The 22,969-nt window shown below is 47.1% G+C and overlaps 1 protein-coding gene across 1 annotated transcript in view; it reads left to right on the plus strand.

Annotated features, from left to right (window-relative positions):
- The window catches only part of Gtf3c1 (general transcription factor IIIC subunit 1), a 68,347-nt gene that overhangs the window by 17,347 nt on the left and 28,031 nt on the right, over positions 1-22,969 (plus strand). Inside the window, exons 7-16 of the mRNA XM_041666282.1 lie at positions 10,516-10,677; positions 12,996-13,111; positions 14,168-14,474; positions 15,154-15,362; positions 17,385-17,521; positions 18,737-18,890; positions 20,892-20,995; positions 21,763-21,947; positions 22,096-22,365; positions 22,514-22,659. Coding sequence (XP_041522216.1) covers positions 10,516-10,677; positions 12,996-13,111; positions 14,168-14,474; positions 15,154-15,362; positions 17,385-17,521; positions 18,737-18,890; positions 20,892-20,995; positions 21,763-21,947; positions 22,096-22,365; positions 22,514-22,659 — 1,790 coding nt within the window. The remainder of the gene's footprint in view (positions 1-10,515; positions 10,678-12,995; positions 13,112-14,167; positions 14,475-15,153; positions 15,363-17,384; positions 17,522-18,736; positions 18,891-20,891; positions 20,996-21,762; positions 21,948-22,095; positions 22,366-22,513; positions 22,660-22,969) is intronic.

Below are 22,969 nucleotides of genomic sequence, written 5' to 3' on the forward strand. Positions count from 1 at the left end.
CACCTGGGTTTCCCTGCTGTTCTCTACTCTGGTGACCTTCTGCCTTGGAGTGTGAAGGTTACACTCCTTATTCAGTCCTTTAGTGCTCAGTGCTTTCGTCTAGGACCTGAGACATGTTCACTGAACCATAGCAGCCCTGCATTTTAGCAGACTCCTCTATAAAGGCATCTTCCTTCAGTCTTTCTCCTACACCAGGCCCTTCCTCGTTCTTTCATTCATTCCTTTTTTGGTACTGGGGGCTAAACCTCTGAACCCAGAGTGTTGTGCGTGCTTGGAGCAAAGGCTCTACCACTGAGCTATTTACCCAGCCCTATTTTGAAGCACAATCATGTCAGATAACATGAGGACATGTTCAAGGTATGAACAGGACAACATGTACTCACACATAAATGGCGAGGGTCAGTCACTTGGTGTGGCCTCTTGGTGTAATCAAGAGATAGTCAGCACAAGGTGTTACAAAGTTGGCTGGATATACAGGCATACTGCTTACTTGAAATAAACATTTTCTTGAGGTGGAAAGAATACATTCTAAAATTATCATAGTGCTGTATAAACGAGTAGCATAGTAGTTGATTATCAAGCATTATATACTATATGTCACTATGCTGTACTTTTGCCACAAATGCAGGAGAAACTGCTACACTGTCACAGCAAAAGGTTACTAAATGATGGCGATTTTTAGCTATGATACTGTAGCTGCTATGTGTGCATCACACAAGACTGCTTGCTTTGCGCTGCTTGTTCTTCTTGTGACCCTACAAGGTAGGTCTTAGCATCAGCATCTTACATGTAAGAAAGTTCCAAGATGCTAAGCGGAATTGGGAGATGACTTAGTAGGTAAAGTGTTTGCCAAAAAAGCATAAGAATCCGAGTTCATGGGAACTGGAGAGATGGCTCAGCAGTTAAAAGCACTGGCTGCTCTTCCAGAGGACCTGAGTGCAGTTACCAGCACCCACATGGCAGCTCACAGTTGTCTGTAACTCCAGTTCCAGGGGATCTGACACCTTTACACAGACATACAATTAAGCAAAACACCAATGCACACAAAAATAAATAATCATTAAAAAAAAAATCTGAGCCCAGGTAAAAGCAGAGTTTACTGTAATCTCATTGTTAGGGGGACTGAGAGGGTGTGAGGTGAAGATAAGTGGGTCCCTGACGCTTGTTGGCTTCTAACCTAATTGTTGAGCTCTAGGTTCAATGATAGACCCAGTTTCAAAAAAAATTAAGGTAGAGAACAGTTGACTTAGACATGATACAGACGTCCGACCTCTGCACGCACACCACCACGTACACTTAAGCAGTTGATACTTTACAGGAGTAGACTAAAGAACCTTAAGCTAGAAGCTGGAGATATGGCTCAGTGGTTAAGAGCACTGGCTGCTCTTCCTGAGGACTTGGGTTCAATTCCCAGCATTCCAGCTGGGGCTCTCAGCTATCTAAAACTTCAGATCAGAGGTTCTGATACCTTCTGGCCTCTGAGAGCACACACATGGTACACAGACACATGTAGGCGAAACACTCATGCACTTTTAGCAACCAAAAGGCCTTTATTTTTCCCTATTTTTTACTCTTGCCCCATGCTGTTTATTTCTTATTTAGCCAAATCTTTGTAAAATCTGAAGGTTGGAGCTTTCTGCAAGATAGGACATTTAGAAGATAAATGTTTTTCTCTGTATTCCGCCCAAGTGCGTCCAAAGCGATGGTAGAGACATTGCAGGATTAAACCGAGAAGAACAAGGAGCAGGGCAGCAGGGACTCTTGGAACACTTGCTGCTCAAAACTGCTGGAGGTGTAGTAGCAGGCAGAACAGACTGGGAAAACTTAAGTTCCTATAAAGGGTGGCAACTAGAAGCTGACACCTCTCGACTGGAAATAAGCTAGGAAATCAGAGATTCCAGGTGCTTTTGAGAGGATAAATATGGACAGGACTAAAACTGGGCAGGCTGACAGTCTATGGGAGAAGCATTATACCTCACTTTTCTTTTATGTCCCATATGTTAGGAGCCTGGAGGGTTTCTAAATGCGTGGGCATGAGAACAGGTCTGAGACAGTGTGGAGCTCTGGCAGTGGAGAATGTATGCTTATCAAGAGGTGTGATTCCCAGCAGTTGCTAGTTTGTCTCCTTTGATAACATTCTTTCATAGTTTCCTAGACTTTCTCCACTTCCACAGCCACATGCTGCAGGTGAAACCAAAGGGAAGGAATGTGGGTTGGGAATGCCTTGTCTGTGCTCATTAAGCCTCCAGCCACAGCCTCTGAAACAGCAGAGGGACTGGAGATAGGACATGGGGCTTGTGTGTGCTAGGTAAGCCCTATATATACCCCTGAGCTTTGCTCCAACCTTCTAGTACCTTGTTCTAAAAGGGAACATAATCTCTTAGAACTGTCCAGTCTCTAGAACACTGACAGCTAGACTTAGAACCCTAGGCCTGGGACTGGAGCCTTCTGTTCTGAAGAAAGTGACCAGTTCAAGAACAGAGTCCTCTACATACTGAATGCCGGAGTTTTCTAGCTAAGGAAAAGAGCTCATCACATTTCCAACACATCTGACAGCTCACTCTTCCCTGGTTACCAGATGATGCAGCTTTCCCCTTCCTACCGCCTTCTGAAACACTGGTCTCCAGGCAGCCTAAAGTGACCACATTGTTGAGGAAAATAAAGTCTCATAGAATCCAAGGACACAGAAACCATTGGAAAGTAGAATAAAGCTGGGCAGTGGTGGTGCACACCTTTAATCCCAGCACTCAGAAAGCAGAGGCAGGTGGATCTCTGTGGGTACGAGGCCAGCTTCATCTACAGAGCTAGTTCCAGGACACAGAGAAACCCTGTCTCCACCCCTCCCCCCAAAAAAGGAGGAAAAAAGAAAGAAAAGTAGAATAAATTTAATCCTCAGAAAGGAACGGGTGCTGTGTTCATGAAAGCAGAGCAGAGGCTGTGAAGAAGGGAGAAGGAAGGAAAGGGTTGTCAGCAGTTAAGTGGAATGAGAGAGAGTGAGAGAAAAGTGCAGAGAAAGACCTCAGAGACTTGAAGTGGAATGCCAAGTTGAAGCTAAAGTTGGGGAGGAGTGTGTGGCTAGAGCCCTATGTCTCCTGAAATTGGGTGTTGCTGTGCTGCTGGTACCCATTTCCTCCTAGTAGGCCCCACATCTTAATTGAACCACTCTGTAGCAGCACAGGCTGCCAGCCAGGTCCTTAACAATGGGCCTTTGGGGACACTTTCCAAACCACAGCACAGAGAACAGAAGAACACAGAGAAACATACAGAGGGTTGGGGAAGGGGAAAGTCAAAAATAGATTGAGATCCGAAGGACATAGGCTTCTAGATGAAAATGAACCGTCATGTTTCTAGCATAGTGAACGTAAATCCACACTGAAATCCAACACTGCAAGACTTCTCCAGGAAACCCCAGGCTTCCCAGTGGACTAAAGTGGGATGCCATTGTATCAGAGCCGTCAGAACTGCACAGGAAGGGCTAACAGGATGATCTGTGGGGAGAAGCACTTACCTGGAATCCCTGATACAGTAGGCACTTTCTGCTGCTGTGATGAACACCAAGGCAGCTCTAAGAGGAAGGGCATCTTGGCTGTGGTTCCCGAGGGTTTGTCTAAGAGGCATGGGAGCAAATCGTAGGTATAATGCCCGGAATGGGAGCTGACTGCCTTCATCTCAACCACGAGCATGTAGCAGAGAGGGCAAATTAGAAGTAAATGAGGATTTTTACTCTCAAAGCCTACTCCTAATGACATACTTTCTCCAGCAAGGCTATGTGGCTCTAAACAGCACTGTCAATTGGGGACCAGGTATTCCAACAGCTGACGCTATGGGGGACATTTCTCATCAAAATTCAATAACCTGAGATTGATTCCCAAAACTCTCATTTAAAAAACCAGATGTGGTAGCTGGCATCTGTAATCTTAGGCCCCACACTCCCACAGTAAGATGGAAGGCAGATAATTGGCTTGAAGCTCACATGGGACAGAACAGCGCAAAATGCAGCCTCAAAATAACCACAGACTTTGCCTCAAAAACAAGGAAGGAGAAAACCGACCTCCAAAAAATTGTGCTCTGACCTCCACACATCTCCATTGCACACCCATGCCTGCACCCCTCCCCCACATGCCTACAAATTGATTTTTTTTTTTTTAAATTCTGAAGGAATTGGTCATTTAGCCTGGAGTCCTTTCTATAGTTTTGCCATGGATGAGGACTGAGGAGGACTAGTTCTACACATACGCATTCTACATGTCCTAGGGATTATCAAGTAACAGAGGAAACCAAGACACAGGGAAACATGGGGTCTAGGGAGCCAGGACTGGTGAAGGGGAACCCTGGTAAGAGATGGCAAATCCAGGCCAGGAGAACAAAGGTACATTTTAGTATTCTGGGATGTTGGAAGAAAGGTGTTAAATAATTTGATGTTTTCTTCTGTGAAGAGCTTGAAGGGAGATACTGTGGCCAGAGCTTTCTTCCAGACACAGGTTCCCGTCAATTCAAAGTAACTACTTGATACCAACAGCTATGCAAATGAATTTTTGTTGTTTTCAAGACAGTTTCTCTTGTGTAACAGCCTTGGCTGTCCTGGAACTCTGTAGACCAGGCTGGCCTAGAATTCATAGAGATCTACTTGCCTCTGCCTCCTGAGTGCTGGGATTAAAGCGTGTACTAATACATCTGGCCGAGTGGGCTTTTGATATTAGGTAGTCCTGCTTAGACATGTCCCTTTTCCCTCAGCTGGATTATGGGAGTAATAGGCCCTACCTTTTAAAGGTGCTACAGTGATCATGGGGATTGCTGGGCTCTGAGGGGCCATCGCTTCATGGCCAGTAGGATAGATCTAGAGGGGTTTTTTAGTTTTTAGTTAGTTAGGGTTTTTTTTTTGTTTTTTTTTTTTTCTGTTTTTGAGACCATTTTGCTCTTGACACTGCTGGCCTAGAATTCATTCACACCTACCTTTGCCTTCTGAGTACTCTGAGTGCTGGGATTAAAGGCAGGTATCGCCACAGCAGGCTAGAGGTGTGTTTTGTTTAGCCAGTAGCATTTGTTTTCATTGAGTTGGTTTCTGGAATTTAAAACATGGATTTTTTTTTTAACCTGGGAAGTCTGACTTCCAGCTTATGTGCCAAGGGAAAGTAAGTAGTAATACATTTCTTTCATGGTGATTGACAGGCAGGTGGGGTCCACCTCCCCACTCATCAGTGATACCTGCTTGCTGCTGCATAACACAGTCTGTTTCCCTCTGGTCTGCTGTCACCTTCAAGATGTGTCTGTCCATGGGGTATTACCTTATGCCTGGCCTAGGAAGGCATGAATGGTCAGCGTGACTCAGAATACAGTTAGTGATAAAGAGTTGGCACCCAAGCTGATCAGTCAGGACATTTAGACTGTTGAGACTGTCATGTGCACACCAAGCCCATCTTGATTGCTAAAGGTTGTTCTTAGCCATGGTAGCCCCTGTACCTACATAACCTCCCATCTCTGTTGAGTTTGCAGCCTGGACTCACAGCCAGCCCTCCCATTGGCCTCATGGCCCTAGTTCATTTGCTTGTCTGAGTGACCTTGTACTTTGTCCTGAGCTGGCCAAACCCTTTTCTTTGTACTCCTAGTGCCAGGTGAGTCATCTTGGTGCCAAGTGCTTGGTCCTTGTTTTGTGGATTTAATTTAATCACCACTACAGTTGCTTTTCTTGTGCAAGAGACAAGAGCTGAATACAGTTTTCAGGGGTTTAGCCTTGAGCTTTGTCAGTTCTGTTTAAAAAAAAAAAAAAGAAAACAACATAAAGTGTTTCTTTCAAGGCATTATGGAAAAGCGAGGTTTAATAAATAAAGATGATGTGTTACTTCATATAAATTTATAGGTGTGCCTGAGTATATATTAATTGTTTTAACCCCTTAAAACGAGTTTGGATTTAGGCATATTTTGTACTCACATTTTGCCATATCTATTTGGCAAAAGCAACATAGTCTTTGTAATGAAAGCAGTTCTTCTGAACTGCTCTGATTTACAAAATTATTTTCCTCAAGTATTTACTAGCCACCGTGTGTTTATTAAATTGTGCTGAGGAAATGAAGGAAAGAGAGAAGTGAACTTGGCCTTCCCTTCCAATAAATAGGATCACAGTTGGAAGCACTGGGCAGCACACATCTGCCTGCGCTGGGCTGATGACCACGTAGTCAGCTCACATCCAGTTCTCACGGGTTGGGGTTGAGTCTGCCTTCTGACCTCTTGTCTTTGTGATTCTTAAGAAATAAACAGTTCCACAGACACTAACTTCAGTATGCATCCCCACTCCTGGGTTTCTGTACTTAAAAGTGGAAAATCTGAAAGTCGAGCTGAGAAAGCATTCTATTTGCAGAAAGTTGGAACAAGTTTAACAGACTCTGTACAGATCAGTTACTGTGAGCACTGTGAAACACCACTGAAATATAAGGGCTCTGTAAACAGACATGGACTGAAGCAGCAGCGTTCATTATAGGACTCCTCAGTCCCTGTCTGGTGGAGGCTTGTGGGAGCTGAGGGTCTGATTCTGAAATCCGGAAGGGAAAGGAATAAAGTAGAACTCACGCTTATACTTTCAAACCCTGCCGCACAGCACCAGAAATCAGACAGTGACAGACATGACACAGAGGACATGTAGGTCATTCAGGTGGGTCAGCAGCCCGTCAATAAGACAAGTGAGAAAGAGTTGGCCCCCAAGGTGGCGTTGCCATGTGATTACCTGTAGGTAAGTCCAGTGGGAAAGTCTGGAAACAAGCTGTAATGTTTAGGGGACAGCTCACATAGAGGAGTGGAGGTGGTTAAGGATCTTCTAAAGTTGGCTGTGCCTTGTACCCACTGAAGGTATAGATTGTACAATATGTGAATTAAATCTCATTCAAGCTGTTAAATTTGAAATAAGTAAAAACTAAACCAAGAAATATAACAGGGTACAGTGAAGTTAATTATGACCATTAAGAAGGGGGATATTAGCAAAATTATAGTAGTATTAAAGTATACAACCTAGGAGAGAAACGAGTCATATAAAGAAATCAAAAATTTAATAAAATAAATGTACAGGCCTAAAAGAGTGTCAAAGCCAAGAAGAATGGAAAAGAATAAAAACCAGGAAAACAGAATAAAAGACAAACATAAAATTCTGGGGCTCTTCCAGGTTTTAAAAGCTAGAACTTTAGTGGTGTGTTTTGAAGATGATGAAACCAGCTAAAATAAGCAGTTTTATTTACATAAAAGTGATTAAAGGACACCTGCTATAAGAATTAAAAGTAATTGCTGTGAGTAATTAATGTACATAAAAAAAGCAGGAACATTTTAATATGGCAGAAACTGTTAAAGGGAAAACTCGAGTGAAGGCTGACCTTTACTAGGGTGTAAACACAGATTTGAGTCACTTGTGCTGGGGCCAGGGCATGTTAGAGCAGCCCTTGTCCCTGCTCCTGAGGTGGCCACTGTCTAGCACTTAACAGGAATGTGCAGGCATGTCTCACCTTTGGGGGCTGGTGTCAGCAGTAATGGCGGCAGACAGTACGTTCTCTACCAATGGCTGACTGTGTGTGGAAGGAGAGGTTTTTCTTTGTTCCTTCCTAGAGTATAATCTGCTGATTGCTTGGGGTGGAGATTGAGCCTGGACACTTCTTGGTCACATAGCTGCCTATATCAGATGGCCAGCCTGGTTATAAGGGAGGTAGCTGAGTCATGTTAGCTTTCTGGTGCAGTTTTGGTCAGCACTGCAGCTCCAGCAACCTTTTCCAACATTTCTCTATATTTTAGGACTGAGGGGGCCTAATTGTGCCAGGTGCCAACTCAGACCAAGTATTTGGGGAGGTGACGTTTGCACTCCCCTATTTGATAACTCTGAAATTGTAGCCTAAAAACAATGAGAGCGTCTAGACCTTTGTCAAGCTCCCATGTGTGTTGTTACTAGTGTTCTTGTTTCCTTGTGCAGTAAGGAAAACCTGTCTTTGCACTTGTCCTAGACTTTAAAAAGAGGAAACCAGGCCAGACAGTACCTGTTACAGTACCAGACAGTACCAGTATTGTCTGATTTGGGGGGTCAGTCTTGCAGGGATAGGAACATCAGATAATATGCTAGCACTGAGCTGAGTTCTAGTATTCCTGACCTCTCTATTATTTTTCCTTTGTTGCGATGCTTACTGCTCAGATCATCAGGAGGGTGGTGCTGGTGTGGGGATTTGAGCAAAGAACACGTGGCAGAGTCTGCAGTGGCTAGTTCCTCAAGCCTTTATGCTACACTGGAGAGACTGAGTAGGACCATGAGGAGAGGGAAGTGTGGGGGTCTGGGCTTGGATCTGGGCTGAAGAGAGACCCCAGGGCCCTAGCGCCTGTAGATCCTACTCCCTACAGATCTCCCATCAAGTCACTGGCCACATTTCCCACAGCCCCAAACATCTTGTTTATAGAATAAACCCAGCATCACTTGCCTGGCCTGTAGACATTCCTTCTACGGCCTGCCTTGCTGTTCAGTGCCATTGTCATTGCTTCTTCTTTACCCTCTCTGCCTAGAGTGCTTGTCTTCCATGGCCAGATCAGACTACCCAATTCACCCTTCATTGTCCCATGCAGTGGATAGCCATCTGCTTTACCCTGCCCCCAGCTCACTTCTAAGCGTCCCCAAGTGCTCAGTCCATTCCAGATGCATTTAGAATTAGCTCTGCTTGATGGATGAGAAACTTGAGGCTCAAAGAGAAAAGGGACTTCCCTGTGGTGGGAGGAGCCAGGCTGTCAACCTGGGCTGTGTCACAGCAAGCCCGGTATCCACCTGCCTTGCCCAGACTCATTGTGTCTCTTTTTATAGTGGAGGAAACCTGTCTTGTTTGTGTCTGTTCTGGACATAGTACAGAATAAATGTTTGTGGAACATTTGTTAAGGAATTAAGGTCCTCACAGTCTAGCAGCTTAGTGTTATGTTTGGCCCTTAGCAACTGTGTCCTTCCGGGGCAGTTGTAAGGAGAGAAACAGTAGTGAGTGTCTCCTGAGCAGGCACCATCTCTGAGATCTATTAGAAAGAATTTTTCCCCCTTTGAGGAAAAGCCTTGCTACCGAAGCCCAGATTGGCCCTGGACTTGAGATTATCTTCCCGCAGCCTCCCATGCTCTGGCACTTCGGCACGCTTTACCACTTGGAACAGAAAATCTGAACTCAAATCATCAGGCTTGCATACATGCACCTTTATCCACCGAGCCATCTGAATCCCCGGTGCTATTCTTGTCTCTGTTACAGCTGAGGAAACTGAGGCACAGAGAGAACATACCACTTAGTCAAAGAGGTAGACTGGCAGAGGTGGCTTACACCAATCAGGTTCTCATCACCCACCACCCTCATTCCCTTTGGCTTCTGGACTCTGGGCAGGCTTCTTTGTGGTCGCTAAGGCTGTCACCTCTTCCAGTTGTCCTAGGGCTTAGTGATAAATTTCCCAGAGTTCATTCTTTGGGGTGAGTGTCACACTCTGAACTCACATGGTATTTGCCCTGCTCACCCTTAACTCTCTTTTTACTTGAAGAAATCTGACAGAGTGACTTGCTTCTGTTGTTGACAAGCCACTGGGAGCTTCAGAAAGATCCAACCCTTCTTTGCTTCATTTCCCTTATCTGTGAGATGACTCCTGGGGTCAGTAGTATCAGTGAGTTGGCATGTGTCTGTACCAGGCATCTTCATAGTTTCCCTCTGTTGTCTTTTCTGTTGGGCATGAGTGTTGGGGTTTTTCTCCTGGTATGCTAGGTTGCAGTTAGCTAACTGAATGTAGATGGAAATTTCCCTCAGAGCCCAGAGCATGGTTTTGTTGCAGCTGGGCTCCACCTTGTCTATACTTATCACTAAAGCTAATATTTTAAAGGGTGCTAGCTCAGACCTGTTAGTCAGGTTTGCCCTGGCTTCTTTTTGAGTTATTTTTGTAAACTAAGTTTCCACCTTTAGAGTCCCAGAAGGGCCTCTTACTGGCTTTAAAGGAAAAATTGTTCTTCATTTCTTCAGCAGATCCCAAGTGTGGGTCCTGGAAGACTGTTCAAAGGGATAGGCCATGTCCTCGAGCTACTCTGGCAAGCTGGCAGGGCTCCTCCCTACTCCTCTTACACATATATTTCTTCCTGATCTAAAATCACAAGACAAGTCTTGTTCCTAAGAGTTGCAGGTATTTTTGGTTTTTCTTCCTAAATTTATATTCATTTTATTTATATTAATTTTTATTTTTATCAGTGTATGTGTGGGCATGTGCCACAAGTGTGTGGATGCCCTGGAGGCTAAAAGATCATTGGATCCCCTGCAATAGAAATAGATCCAGCCAGTTACGAGCACTGAAACCGGGTCCTCTGTAACAGCAAGTGCTCTTAACCACCAATCCATCTTTCCAGCCCCAAGATGTATAGTTTTAGACTTTGCAAACATCCCACGTAGGGAAGGAGCTAGCTGTGATACCAGTTCAGCTAAGACCTTTCAGGATGTCATGCACTGCTCTCCATGAGGCCCTATGCCTGCCATCTGCTCATGTGTGCCCTGTTCCTAGGGACTGATGTCATGGTTCGGTGCCTTAAGCTACTGAAGGAGTTCAAGCGGAAGATGGAGGATGACCATGATGACGACGACGATGAGGAGGTCATCTCTAAGGGTGTGCCTCCTGTGGACATCGTGTTTGAGCGGGACATGCTCACGCAGACCTACGAGCTCAGTGAGTCTTTTTTACCCACACTTGCCATTGAGTGAGCACTGGAGTGGGAAATGGGCTCCAGTGCATAAAGCCTAGGAAGCTTCTCTCCAAGCTTTAACTTTGGGTGAGGTTCAGGGTGGAGCCTTGCTGCTATCTTGATACATGGCTTTAACTAGGTCTTTGAGCCTTGCTTCCCCTGTCTGTAAAACAGGGTGTGTTAGAACAATAGAGTTCTCTAGAGTTGTAATATGTCTATGAGGGGATTTATTAGCGTTTTTTTTTCACATGATATAGACTTTGAGGCCTCCCATAGCTGGCACAAGTGTAAGACCCAGGGAAACTCCTAGAGAACCTATAGGTTTCATGATCCAGAGCAAGAGAAGAAGCTGCTCCTGACCCAGGTAGGAAGGAAGTGGAGAGAGAAAATGTGAGGTGTCATTCCCCCTGCCTCCCCCCCTTTTTTTTGTTCTCACTGGGCTCCTGGTTGATGATGTGATGCCATCCATATTTGGGCATATCTTCCCACGTCACCCTTTAAACTGTTCTCAGGCCGCTTTCCTCCAGAAATAAATATCCTCATGAGCCTATTCCAAGAATGGTGCCTGACCATTAAACCAACTTAAAGTTAACCATCACATTGGGATAAAACCTGTGTGAGAGCCGGGCGGTGGTGGCGCACGCCTTTAATCCCAGCACTCGGGAGGCAGAGGCAGGCGGATCTCTGTGAGTTCGAGACCAGCCTGGTCTACAGAGCTAGTTCCAGAACAGGCTCCAAAGCCACAGAGAAACCCTGTCTCGAAAAACCAAAAAAAAAACCTGTATGAGCACATTCTCAGGATAAAAGGCAGAGGCATAGATTACCTACAATAGTGCCCCCCACAGGAACACTCAAGAAGCTTAGCTAGCTGTTTGTCTTAGTCTGTTTTCTGTTCTTGGCAATTTTTAAAGACAAGACTTATAGCTCTGAGACTGGTGAGTTTAGATTAGGCGCTGTATTTGCTGTTTTCTGGTGGGGGCCTTTGCTCCTGCGTGAAGGAAGAAAAGCAGAGGGTAAGCAGACACATGAAGTGGGCACCACATGTTGTTTCTGGAACAGCCCAGTGGAGAACACAATCTTATGCAAAGTCAAGGCCTCTACCCTAGTTCTTCAGGGAGGAAGTCAGCCTAGCAGTTCTGCGGAGGTGACAGAACTCAGCCTCTGTGCTGTTCTGTTATACAGGGGCTCTGGAGCCACGATTGCTTTCTGAATTGGTTCTGTCTTAGATCCCACCAGCAGGTCATGCTGGCTAATCTCTCAGACTTTATGAAGGCTGGTTGATTGACAGTTCTCATGGTGGCTCAGATTGCTTCCTCATAACACAATCTGAAAACAGCTATCTATAGACCTCCTGTCCCCACGTATGGCCTATTATGTAGAGGGAAACATCTGCCACTTCTCTCATTCTAATGGTCGTCTTTGTGTGTGACTGATGTAGAAAGCCTGCATTCTGATGATTTTTGCCTGGCAGCTTCAAGTGTATGGATGCATTGAAAAAGAAAGGCCAGTGTTTTCTGAACAAAGAGCTTTGCCATCATCTGCCTACAGGTCATGTAGCAGCTTCCAGCCAGGTTCCTCCCTGGAGTGTCCAATACCATTTAGAAAGGGCCTGTGAAAGGCAGGTGTACTGATATTGAATAATATAGGTGTGGGCTTCAGGGTAGGAACTGCAGACTACACAGTGCCAAAACTAGGCAGCAATGTCGCCCCGTTCTCTGCTGTGGAGCTGCTGCCATCATTTCTTCCCCCACTTCCTGCTGGCCTGGCTGGGAGAAAAGAAGCAACAGGATCATAGGTGATGTACTCTCAGAGAAAGTTGTCAGGAACTGGACATGGGGACATGTGCCTGGGAGCCGAGGCAGGATGATCACATGTTCAAGGCTAGCCAAAATAAAAAAAAAAAAATTACCTTAAAGTTATTTTGATGCTTTTTGAAAGGGTAAGTTCATTATCTAAGTAAGTTCATTTATAAGGGAAGGCTAATTTCCTACTGCTGCTTCTTAAAAGTGATGGAGGTAAGTTAGAGACTTTATAGGTCCGCCTCGATTTGAATAGAGACACTACTCACTTTCCCTTCAGTGTTAGCATGGGGAGCCAGAGAGCAGACACCCAAAAGGAGCTGCCGGTGTTCTTGGGGTCAGGTATTGCTCTTCAGCCTGGCAGCAGGGCACTCCTTGCGGGGGAGGGGAAGTGTTTTCTGTGTCTGGCAGTTCCACCTCTGTGCTTAGCAAGGGAGCAGGGAAGTAGCTGTGAGCAGCTACCCCTGTGCAGTGGTGGGGTTCAAGCGTGGTATTATTCACAGTTGAGCGCAGAGGCACGAAAGGAATTTCCCAAGCTGAGATCCGAGTTGCTATGAACGTGGGAAAGCTGGAAGCGAGAATGCTGTGTCGGCTCCTTCAGAGGTTCAAGGTTGTCAAGGTAATGCCCTGTCATCCCTACAGTGCCTCATCTCATGTGCCAGTGGAATTAAACATCAGAGAAGCAGAGGCCTTGCTGTGTCCATGAGGCAGAACCTGTATGAGGCCACTAGGCCTCCCCCTCACTGAGTGCCTGTTTGGTTCTGCTTCTTAAATCTGAAGCGCTGGAGAGTGATGGTACAGCAGCTGCCCTTGCAGCCCCTTCCTGGGTGAGGATGGTCAGCTGGAGCTAGCTAGTGTCTAATGAGCTGCCTGTCCTCCCACTGGTTGACTTGCCTGGCACCTCAAAACATCAAAGTAGCTAACTGTGGCCTAGTGTTCCCTTTTGTGATTCAAAGCTGCTGATAGTTGGCTTCCTGTAATGGCAGTGAAGCAGCTAAGGCAGTTAATTACAAAGAGAAGGGTTGTTTGGTGTGTTCTGGATAGTCTAGTCCAAAATCAAGTGGTTCTCATTGCCTGAGAACCTGTAATGAGACAGCAAGCACCTCATGACAGAAATACGTTGGTAGAATAAACTGTCACATCCTGAGCCCAAAGGAAGACAGAAAATGGTCAGGATAGGTGGGAGGTAGAGAGGAGGTGATACTTATCCAGACCCTCTGGTGGGCTACTGTGGGCATTTTTTCATAAGGCAGGGCTTTATTAGTTAAGTAAGTATAACTGGGACCTTGGCACTATCCGTGGTACTTTCTCACTATAGGCCGTGGGACAAGCTCCTTTCCTATTTTAGAAGGCAAGATGATCGTGGATTGGCAATGAACCAGACTACAGGTCTCCAAGGTTGTGGGTGTCTGCAGTGTGTAGGACCCTGGGTTTTGCATAATCAGCACAAGCCAAATCCTAACTGGGTGTATGAGCCAGGTCCAGTGTCAGGCACAGAAGTGCATGGAAGACCAAGTCAAGGCCTTATCAACAAAGGGCTTCTAGCTTCGGAGAGCAAACACTGTCTGGATAATGCAGGCTCTGACAGGAAGGCACTATGAGACTGGGACCACCTGCATACCTGTCGTCATTAACACCCCCCCCCCCCATGCGCTCACCCGTGTGATTACCCTAGGGATTCATGGAAGATGAAGGCCGGCAGCGAACCACCAAGTACATTTCCTGCGTGTTTGCAGAGGAGAGTGATCTGAGCAGGCAGTATGCACGTGAAAAGGCCCGAGGAGAACTACTGACCACTGTGAGCCTAGCCTCAGTGCAAGATGAGTCCCTCATGCCTGAGGGTGAGGAGGCCTTCCTCTCTGACTCAGAAAGTGAGGAGGAGAGCAGCTGCAGTGGCAAGCGTAAGGGCCGAGGGTCCCGGGGGCGTTCAAGAGCCTCAGGGGTTGCTGGCTCTCAGCCTCATCACTCCACTCCAGCTAAGGGTAAGGACTGCTTGAAGCACATGGGGGCGGCAGGGCCAAGCACCCTGGCACTGCTGGGCATCAGCAAGAAACAGTTGTTCAGCCCAGCCAGCCTGGAGATCCCCTAGGTCCTACCCTCATTTGAGGCCTAGAAGTGTCCTTTTCGCACCGTTGTCACAGGTGTGGAGAGGAGTCGTGTGAGTGTGCCCTGCCCTGGTTACTTGTAAGGCAATCTCCTTGAGTGGCACCTTCTTTACAGCGTGGTTTCACTATTAAAGAGATAGAGTTCTGTGAGCTTCATTCCTTCCCTCAGTCCTTTCAAGAACCACTTAGGGTTTAGTTTATAGAACACTACTATGGAGGCAGGGGTGTTCAAATGTCCTCCCAATACCCAGTGTATTTTGTTTTCTTGTTTGAGACTGAACTTCACTGTGTAACCCACTTAGAACTCACCCTTCCCACCTCAGCCTCATGAGTGCTGGGATTTCAGGTGTACGTGACCTTGGATGACTTGAAACCCTGCTTTAAAACATGTATGGAAGGTAGACAGTTGATAGACTTGTGAATTTCATGTTCAGCTTTGCACCCCAAGGCTGCAGAGTGAGCCTGAGGAGGCCCTGGGCTAGCCTGCTCTGACTGCTAAGCAGAGAAGCCCTTTTCTTTGTTTTCCCCTGACCAGCTGTGCCCATTCTCATTGTAGGTGGGTGGAAAGTCCTAAACCTGCACCCACTGAAGAAGCCAAAGGCACTGGGCACTGGTGAGGAAAGAGCCCGCCGAAGCTCGCGTGCTAGGAATGGCCTGAACACTAGCAGTTCCTCTGAGCTCAATACATCCTTCGACCCTAACAACATGGAGAATCACAGTGGCGATATTGCTGTGATTGAGGAGGTTCGGCTCGATAATCCCAAGGTCAGTAATGACCATGGGGCTTATGGCAGAAGGATCTGGTGACTGGTGTGGACCAGTCCGGTTTCACAGCCCAGAGGGGACATGTGAAGTCTAATCTGAGGATGAAAGGCAGTGCCATGGGATGGATACTGGCCTGCTGCGGGAGTGAAGCACGGGCACTGCTCCAGCTTCCGTTCTGTGCTGGAAGAGCAGCCTGGACTTTGGTCACACCCTCTGCAGAATTGTCAGGCACTCAGTGATTAGAGTCTACACTCTTTCCACACTTGACTGTTTCTCGATGCCTCCTGAGATCTTCTTTAGGTCCTCTACTCCTGGTAGAACAGGCCCTCCTCCCAGGGCATAGTTGCTGTACTCTCTCCTAGCACCGCTCCTTCTGATAAAACCACTTCGTTTTATAGCCATGGTGCTCTGATTTGGCAGAGCACAGCTCTGCTTCTTCAGCTTCCAGTTACTTGGGGTGGTTTCCTCCAAAATGTTTCTCTGATCATGATGGACTGTTCTAAAATCCTCAAAACTTCCTTCCCTAGTGTGAGAGAACCCTGCCTGACCCTGGAGCACCTATGGTGGGCAAGGGAGCAGGCTAGACCCAGCCATTCTTATATTGTCATCCCAGCACTAACTTGTAGCTTCCTGGGATACATTCCCATTTCTGAAAGTACTACACCAAGCCATAGACACCCAGGTAAACATGCCCTGTGACTGCCACATGATATCAACGGGTATTCTTTTTCCATTCAGGGGGCAGTGGTGGCGCACGCCTTTAATCCCAGCACTTGGGAGGCAGAGAAAGGCGGATCTCTGTGAGTTCGAGACCAGCCTGCTCTACAAGAGCTAGTTCCAGGACAGGCTCCAAAACCACAGAGAAACCCTGTCTCGAAACCAAAAAAAAAAAATCCTTATCTCTTTTTCCATTCAGGGTTCATATTCTGGCTTTACCACATGTTGTAGATAGACCTTAAGAATGAAAGGAGAGGAGGAGATTGAGAAAGGACTCAGTAATTAAGAGTACAGGCTGCTTTTGGCAGAGAACTTGGATTTGAATCCTAGCACTCTGTGGCAGCTTACAACCAACCGTTTGTGACTGCAGTCTTGGGATCTAATGCCTTTTTCTGGCCTCCTCTGGTACTGCATACATGCGATACACAGACATGCAGGACTTACAAACACTCAGACATAAAAATTAATACAATCTTTTAAAAAAATTGAAAGAAGTTGTGGGTGAAAAGATAACTCAGCACTTAAAAGTACTTGGTGCACTTACAGAAGACCTGGGTTCAGTTCTCAGCACCTACTCTAGGTAGCTGACAACTGCATGTAGTTCTAGCTCCAGGGGATTCTACCCCTTCTTTTGGCCTCTTTGGACATCTGTCCCTATATGACAGACACATATATACACATAAATAAACCTGAAAGAGAAAAAAAAAATCAGTGAATTGGGCCTTGGTCAGGAATGAGGGAAAAGCACAGGCTCCTGTCCCCTCCTTCCATCTTTCCCCCAGGAAGCCTAGTCTGAACTCCCAGCCTGCTCTGCCTCAGCCTCCAGAAACTTGCTGGTGTTCGAGTCAGAAGCCTGTCCCAGTGCCCTTGCGTGTGGACATTCATCCTTTATGACCCTGGGCAGGTCCTAGCCTCTCAAGCCCTGGTTTCCTCCTTGGGGACATGAGAAGTACTGAAGGTGCTGTTGAGTTTTCCATGGCCTGACAGTAGCCTCGGCAAGGTGCTGAGCTCTTCCCACCCACTGGGGAGAAGCCAGGTAGACATGGAGCTACTGTCTACTTTTGGAGGTGTCGCAGTAGGTGATGCCCAACTCCTGCTCTGAAACTAGCTGATCCCAAACTAGCTGATCATCGACTGGCAGGTACCTCTGAGAAGGTGGTGGGGTCTTGTGCAGGGAGCTGGCCAGGTAGATTCTCCTTGAATAATAACAGGACCTGACTTTTGAACAGGGAGTGTGTTCCTCAGGTGTGGTGTCTATCTGGTCCTATCCTTTCTGACCCCTGGTCTTGGGTTTTCGTTATATAGGAGAGTGGTGGCTCCCAGAAAGGCGGGCGGCATGGCCCAGGCCAGGACAAGCCTCACAAAACATACCGACTGCTGAAGCGCAGGAATCTGATCATAGAAGCGGTCACCAACCTCCGCCTGATTGAGAGCCTGTTCACGTAAGTGTGCCAGTGTCTCTGCCACTGCCCTCTTTACCAGCCAGAGAAGGGCCTAAAAGGCCTCGGAGCTGCTGCTTCACTGTGTGCATTTTATGGTGTCCCATTGTGGTCAATAGGGTGTAGATTTTGTTCCTGCTGTTGGGGAAGGTAGACCTTGAGAATTAAAAATACTAGACACCACGGAGCCTTCACTGACTTCTCTCCATACCTGAGTGAGTTACTGTTGTGTGACCATGACAGGTACGTGAGAATAACTTGAAGGAAGATTTATTTTGGCTCAGGGGTTCTCTGCTCTCTTGGCTCCATGTGTATGGTGGCAGGAATTTGTAGCCAAGAGCTTCTTCACCTCCTGACAGCCAAAAAGCAGAGAGAGGGCAAGGTCTATCTCCAGTGACCTACTTCCAGCCAGGCCTCATCTTACAAAGTTTACAGAACCTCCCAGTATCACTACCTTCTGGGTCCAAGTCTTTGAACCCGTGAGTTGTAGAGGCACGTCTCATTCAAACCCTAACACTGGGGAATTGTTACAAGGGAAGGGAAACTGAGAAACCTGCAGGTAGCGGCATAGCAAGAGGCACAGGTGGAGCTGTGTGCTAAGGAAAGAAGGGCTGGTCTTTGCAGCTCCAGAAGCCACCACTCTGGGGGGTCAGCATTTTCAGGGTCACAGATGTGGGGTCTTTTTACTCTGTCTCTGGCTGACTGGGGACAGGGACCTCATAAGCTAGATCTTCACCCTCATCCCTTCTGTGCCCTGAGAAGTTTATCTGGGCGTCCTGATGTCCATATTGGCCTTGCTCTACTGTGATTAGTATCTAGAAATGTCACAGTGAATCAGAAGATTGAGAGAGATCAGTAGAAGAGTGAAAAAGAGCTTCAGACCAAACCAACAGTGGGAGACTAGAGCTTTGCCTAGCTAGTGTTCAGTAAGCATGCCGCCTTGGCAAAGACAGTTTTCATTCTAGTACTCTTTCCCTTCTCTTGTTCCTTTTCATGGTCAGATCATGTGATTTCTGGTGCTGTGGAGCTGCTGTGGGTAGTGACTTGACTTCAGCTAGTTTGTTTACTCTAAAAAGATGGAATTTCATGTTCTAAGAGGCTCCCCTATGTAGCATGTGAAGAGCTCCCACAGAGTTTTCCTGGTTCCCAACAGACCTGTTGTGACTTCTCTGTGTCTCTGCATGTTGAAATGGGAATGTGACCTTCTCTAATATCCAGGATTCAGAAGATGATCATGGACCAGGAGAAGCAAGAGGGTGTCTCCACCAAGTGCTGTAAGAAATCCATTATCCGCTTGGTGCGGAACCTGTCTGAGGAGGGTCTCTTGAGATTGTATCGGACAACGGTCATTCAAGATGGTATCAAGAAGAAGGTAATCTCTTGGACTTCTCCTGATGCCCACAGAGCCAACCTCATGCTATGGGAAACTTTCTGACCTAGTATCCCTTGTCATTGTTGATCCTTTGCTGTAGTGATTGGGACATCAAATTCTGCCTCTTAATGTGGAGGGCAGGGATCCTGCCAACATTCCGTGGCAGCTGGGAGCACACCTGAGCCTTAGAGCAGTGAATTGGCCAGCCTGGAGGAAGTGGAGGGAAGCAGGCCTGGTGCAGTTAAGTAGGGCAGTGTTAGGAATGCACGAACCTTCTCCACAGAAACAGTGGAAGGGTGGTGGCCAGTCTGTGGGATGTGTCTGTTTCTGTGGTACTGTGATGGGAGCTATTCCCATAGTAACTGTAGCTCAGCAACTTTGCACACATTTTACAGCATCAATTTTTCAGGGTCAGAGAAAATGGGATGGCACAGCTGGACATTAGGACTGAAAGCAGTGGGGCTGTCTTCACAGCCCCTTAATTCCTGACTGGATTTTTCCATCTCAGCTGTAAGGGAGCCCTGCTTTGATACTTTGTTTCTCTCATAAGTAGGCAAGGTCATTTCTGCTTTTACATATATTTTTGTTTCTTCTGATATACAAAGTAATACCAAAAACTGACTTAAGAAATAGTTTGCTGTTGCATGGAGACAGAACTCATGGGCTTTTATATCTGCTGAAGTCACTTCAAAATAAAGCCATCAGGTCCTCTTGACCTAGCTCCTTCCTCCACAGCTGCCTGCTATGAATCCACTTAAGGGGCAGTCAGTCATGTGCCAATCCGTCTCACTTGAAGGACATATTAAGGCCCCATCAGCAGGGACACCCATGACTTCAGCAGGTTTTTCAGAAGCTACTCTGTTGGGCTGCCTTGATGTCACTGGCGAGGATAACAAGTCCTCCCCTAGTTTGGGCCTGAGAAGACATCTGGCCTCAGGATTGACTTCTCCAGTGCTAATCTAGAAGACTAGTAATGACCCAGCCTGGGGGAGGGGATGAGGATGTCAGGTCGATGTTTAGGGTCACATAACCACAGAAATGGAGCCTTCAGCTGCAGGGCAGTGCGTCAAGAGCTGTATGCTTTTGAACTGGGTTTGAAGTTTACCACTGAGACTTGATTCCTGATAGGAGTTGGCACAGGCTGCCAGTAGCTGTCTTCTCAGTGATTGCCTGGAGCCCATTTCCTTATACCTGCATCTTGCCCTAACCCTGAGGCTGTTGAAGAATTTGCTGCTGCTCTGGGACAGTGGGCAATGGGAGCTGCCATCTCTAAGTACTTTTCATTTCTCTGAGAAGCTGCCTAACTGGCTGTCGTTTGCAAAAAAGTCAGCAGTATAGGATGCAGTGTAGAAGTGGACATGGGATTTCTTTTTTACCAGCAAGAATGGTGAGCTGGGACTGTGGGGGTGGGGCTGATGCCCTTCTCTCTGCAATGACAGCACAGAAAGCTACTCCTGGGGCACCCAGTCCATCATGTTTCATACTCATGACCTGTCTTGTTCCCCCTGCCTGTGCCACTCTGCCAGTGCTAAAGTTAGTGTCCTGACTCCTACACTCCCAGAGTTTATCAGAGAAATAGCAACCACTGTCACCATTCTGTCTGGGGATGTAACGACAAAGCATCCCTCTATCCTCTGCCAGTTGTTCAGAGGTGCCCTGCCAGGGTCCTAGCAACACACAGCCAGAGAGACTGCTCTTATGCCCCACCTTGCTTTTCCAGGTTGATGTCCCGTCAGGGATCTCAGTAGAGCAGGTGTGGGAGCTGCCCCACTATCAGAAGAGCTGGTGAGATATGGCAGCCTGGCCAGGGAAAGTGCAGGACCAATGGCTTAAGATCCAAGACTTGGCGCCATAGTCCACAAAGGAGTTCTGATTCTTGCAGCTGAAACAGTAAACTGTCTGCCATGTATCCTCTCTGAACTGTGGGTGTATGGAAATCTTGCTGTGGAACCAATTCAAACCTGCCTTGCCCTCTGGGACACTCCAACCTCTCCCCCACAGGTGGATCTGGTCGTCCACCCATCCATGGACCAGAATGACCCTCTTGTAAGAAGTGCTATTGAGCAGGTTCGCTTCCGGATCTCCAACTCCAGCACAGCAAACAGGCAAGTGGAAGAACTCAGAGTTACCCTGCCCAGGTCTGTGTTCTAGCCTGCAACCAGTGGAGCAGCCTTCTGAAGGCTTTGTGTGCACCTGAATGAGATCCTGGGTTTGTTGGCTAGCAGCTGTGACTTGTGCCCACCTACTCTACATGGTGATCCAATTCTGAACTTCTAGTATTCTTTATTCTAACTTACATTCTTTTTTTCTTTGGATGGAGATGGGACCAGGGCCTTGCATATGCTAGGCCAACACTTTCCCTCCTGAGCTACACCACCTGCTCTAATGCTTATCCATCTGGTAAATGTAACCAGTTAGAGCACTTCTTATTGATGCTTCTTTGCGGGAAGCTCAGTCTCATCGTGGCATAAATCACTGTACTTGTTTTCCCAATGTCTCACTCATCTTAGTCTAAGAGGCTGAATACTTAGCAGTGAGGGAGCAAGTTTTAAGGTGGCTAGGTTCCTGGTGGACAGAGGGCCACCCTGGAGGTAGAACCCCAGTGGTTGGTCTCAGTATCTGAACCATTTGCCACTAGTTTTCTATGTTCCTGGTTGCAGGTGTCTGACACCTAACACTGGACTTATTTCCCTTCTTGGTGGCAAGTAGCCTCTGAAGGTTCCTCCACATTGTCACTTCATGTTTTAGACACTGTTTACTTGTGTCGTCTGCTTGGGACCGTGATCAGTTGAGTACTCTGAAACCCCAGGCCTGGCAGATAAGCCTTGCCTTTGTTTCCAATGTATTTCTGCACCCTGCATTTGGCCCGCAGGGTTAAAGTTCCACAGACTCCAGCACCCCAAGAGGAGGCAGAAGAGGAAAGCCAAGAGCCAGAGGTCCCAAGTGGATCAGGAGACTCTGACCCGAACACATCCTTAAAGTCAGAAAGCGGACGGGTGAAAAAGACGGACGAGAAAATGGGCATAACCCCACTCAAAAATTATAAACCTGTCATAGGTAAAGAGCAGCTTTGCCACCTTTGTTCTGCACAGTGGTAGATGATAAATCACCTCCCTGGCACCTAGACCTTGCGTAGCTGTGGAATAAACTGGACCTGACACAGTCTGGGGTTGCTCAAGCACTGCCCACACCTTTCTCCCTACAGTTCCTGGACTCGGGCGCTCCATAGGGTTCCTTCCCAAGATGCCCCGCCTTCGGGTGATGCATCTGTTCCTGTGGTACTTGGTCTACGGTCATCCTGCTGGCCACACTGGGGAGCAGCCTACTTACCACAGTGAGAGGAAAACAGGGAAGCAGGAGTCCAGCAGATCAGGGGCTCAGACTTCCTCTGGAAATGACTGGGACACCTCTGAAGCCAGAGACAACACGGAAAGCAGCTCCTGGGAGGCAGAAATGGAACTCTCCACAGAGATAGGTAAGAGCCACTGGCCTGCATCTGGGCGTGGGGGTGTAAGGGGAGCAGAAGTAAGTGCAAACCACAGACCTGTAATGGGGGAAGGCAGGGAGAGACAGTTTTTTCCTGAGCATACTGTCTGCTTGGAGTGACTCTTAGCTTTTCCTAGTGTACGTGGATGAAATCTCGTGGATGCGCTACGTCCCTCCCATCCCGATCCACAGGGACTTCGGCTTTGGCTGGGCGCTTGTCAGTGACATTCTTCTCTGCCTGCCCCTCTCCATCTTTGTCCAAATTGTTCAAGTGAGCTACAAGGTACCTGTGACTCTGGGCCAGGTCATATGTGGGGTAGCGGGGCTAGAAGCCTATACTCACATGATGGAGGGAAAATACTCAGAGCTTTCCCAGGTGATGGATGACTGGGTAGTGGGTGGGCTACAAGATGGTCAGTCAAGGGAAGACATTTCAGATGTTTGTTATTCCTCACAGATTAGATTAGAATTGATAAGAGAATTGGCTGGGTGAATGCCTAGTGTGTACTTGAGGTGTGTGTATCATTTACTAGGTAAGAAGATAAATAGATCTGCTGCAACGGTAAAACACTTTTTGGAAGCTCGGTAAATGT

Source organism: Microtus oregoni, unplaced genomic scaffold, assembly GCF_018167655.1.
Source record: "Microtus oregoni isolate MIOR12 unplaced genomic scaffold, Mior012 000016F_ref0000370, whole genome shotgun sequence".
Lineage (NCBI taxonomy): Eukaryota > Metazoa > Chordata > Mammalia > Rodentia > Cricetidae > Microtus > Microtus oregoni.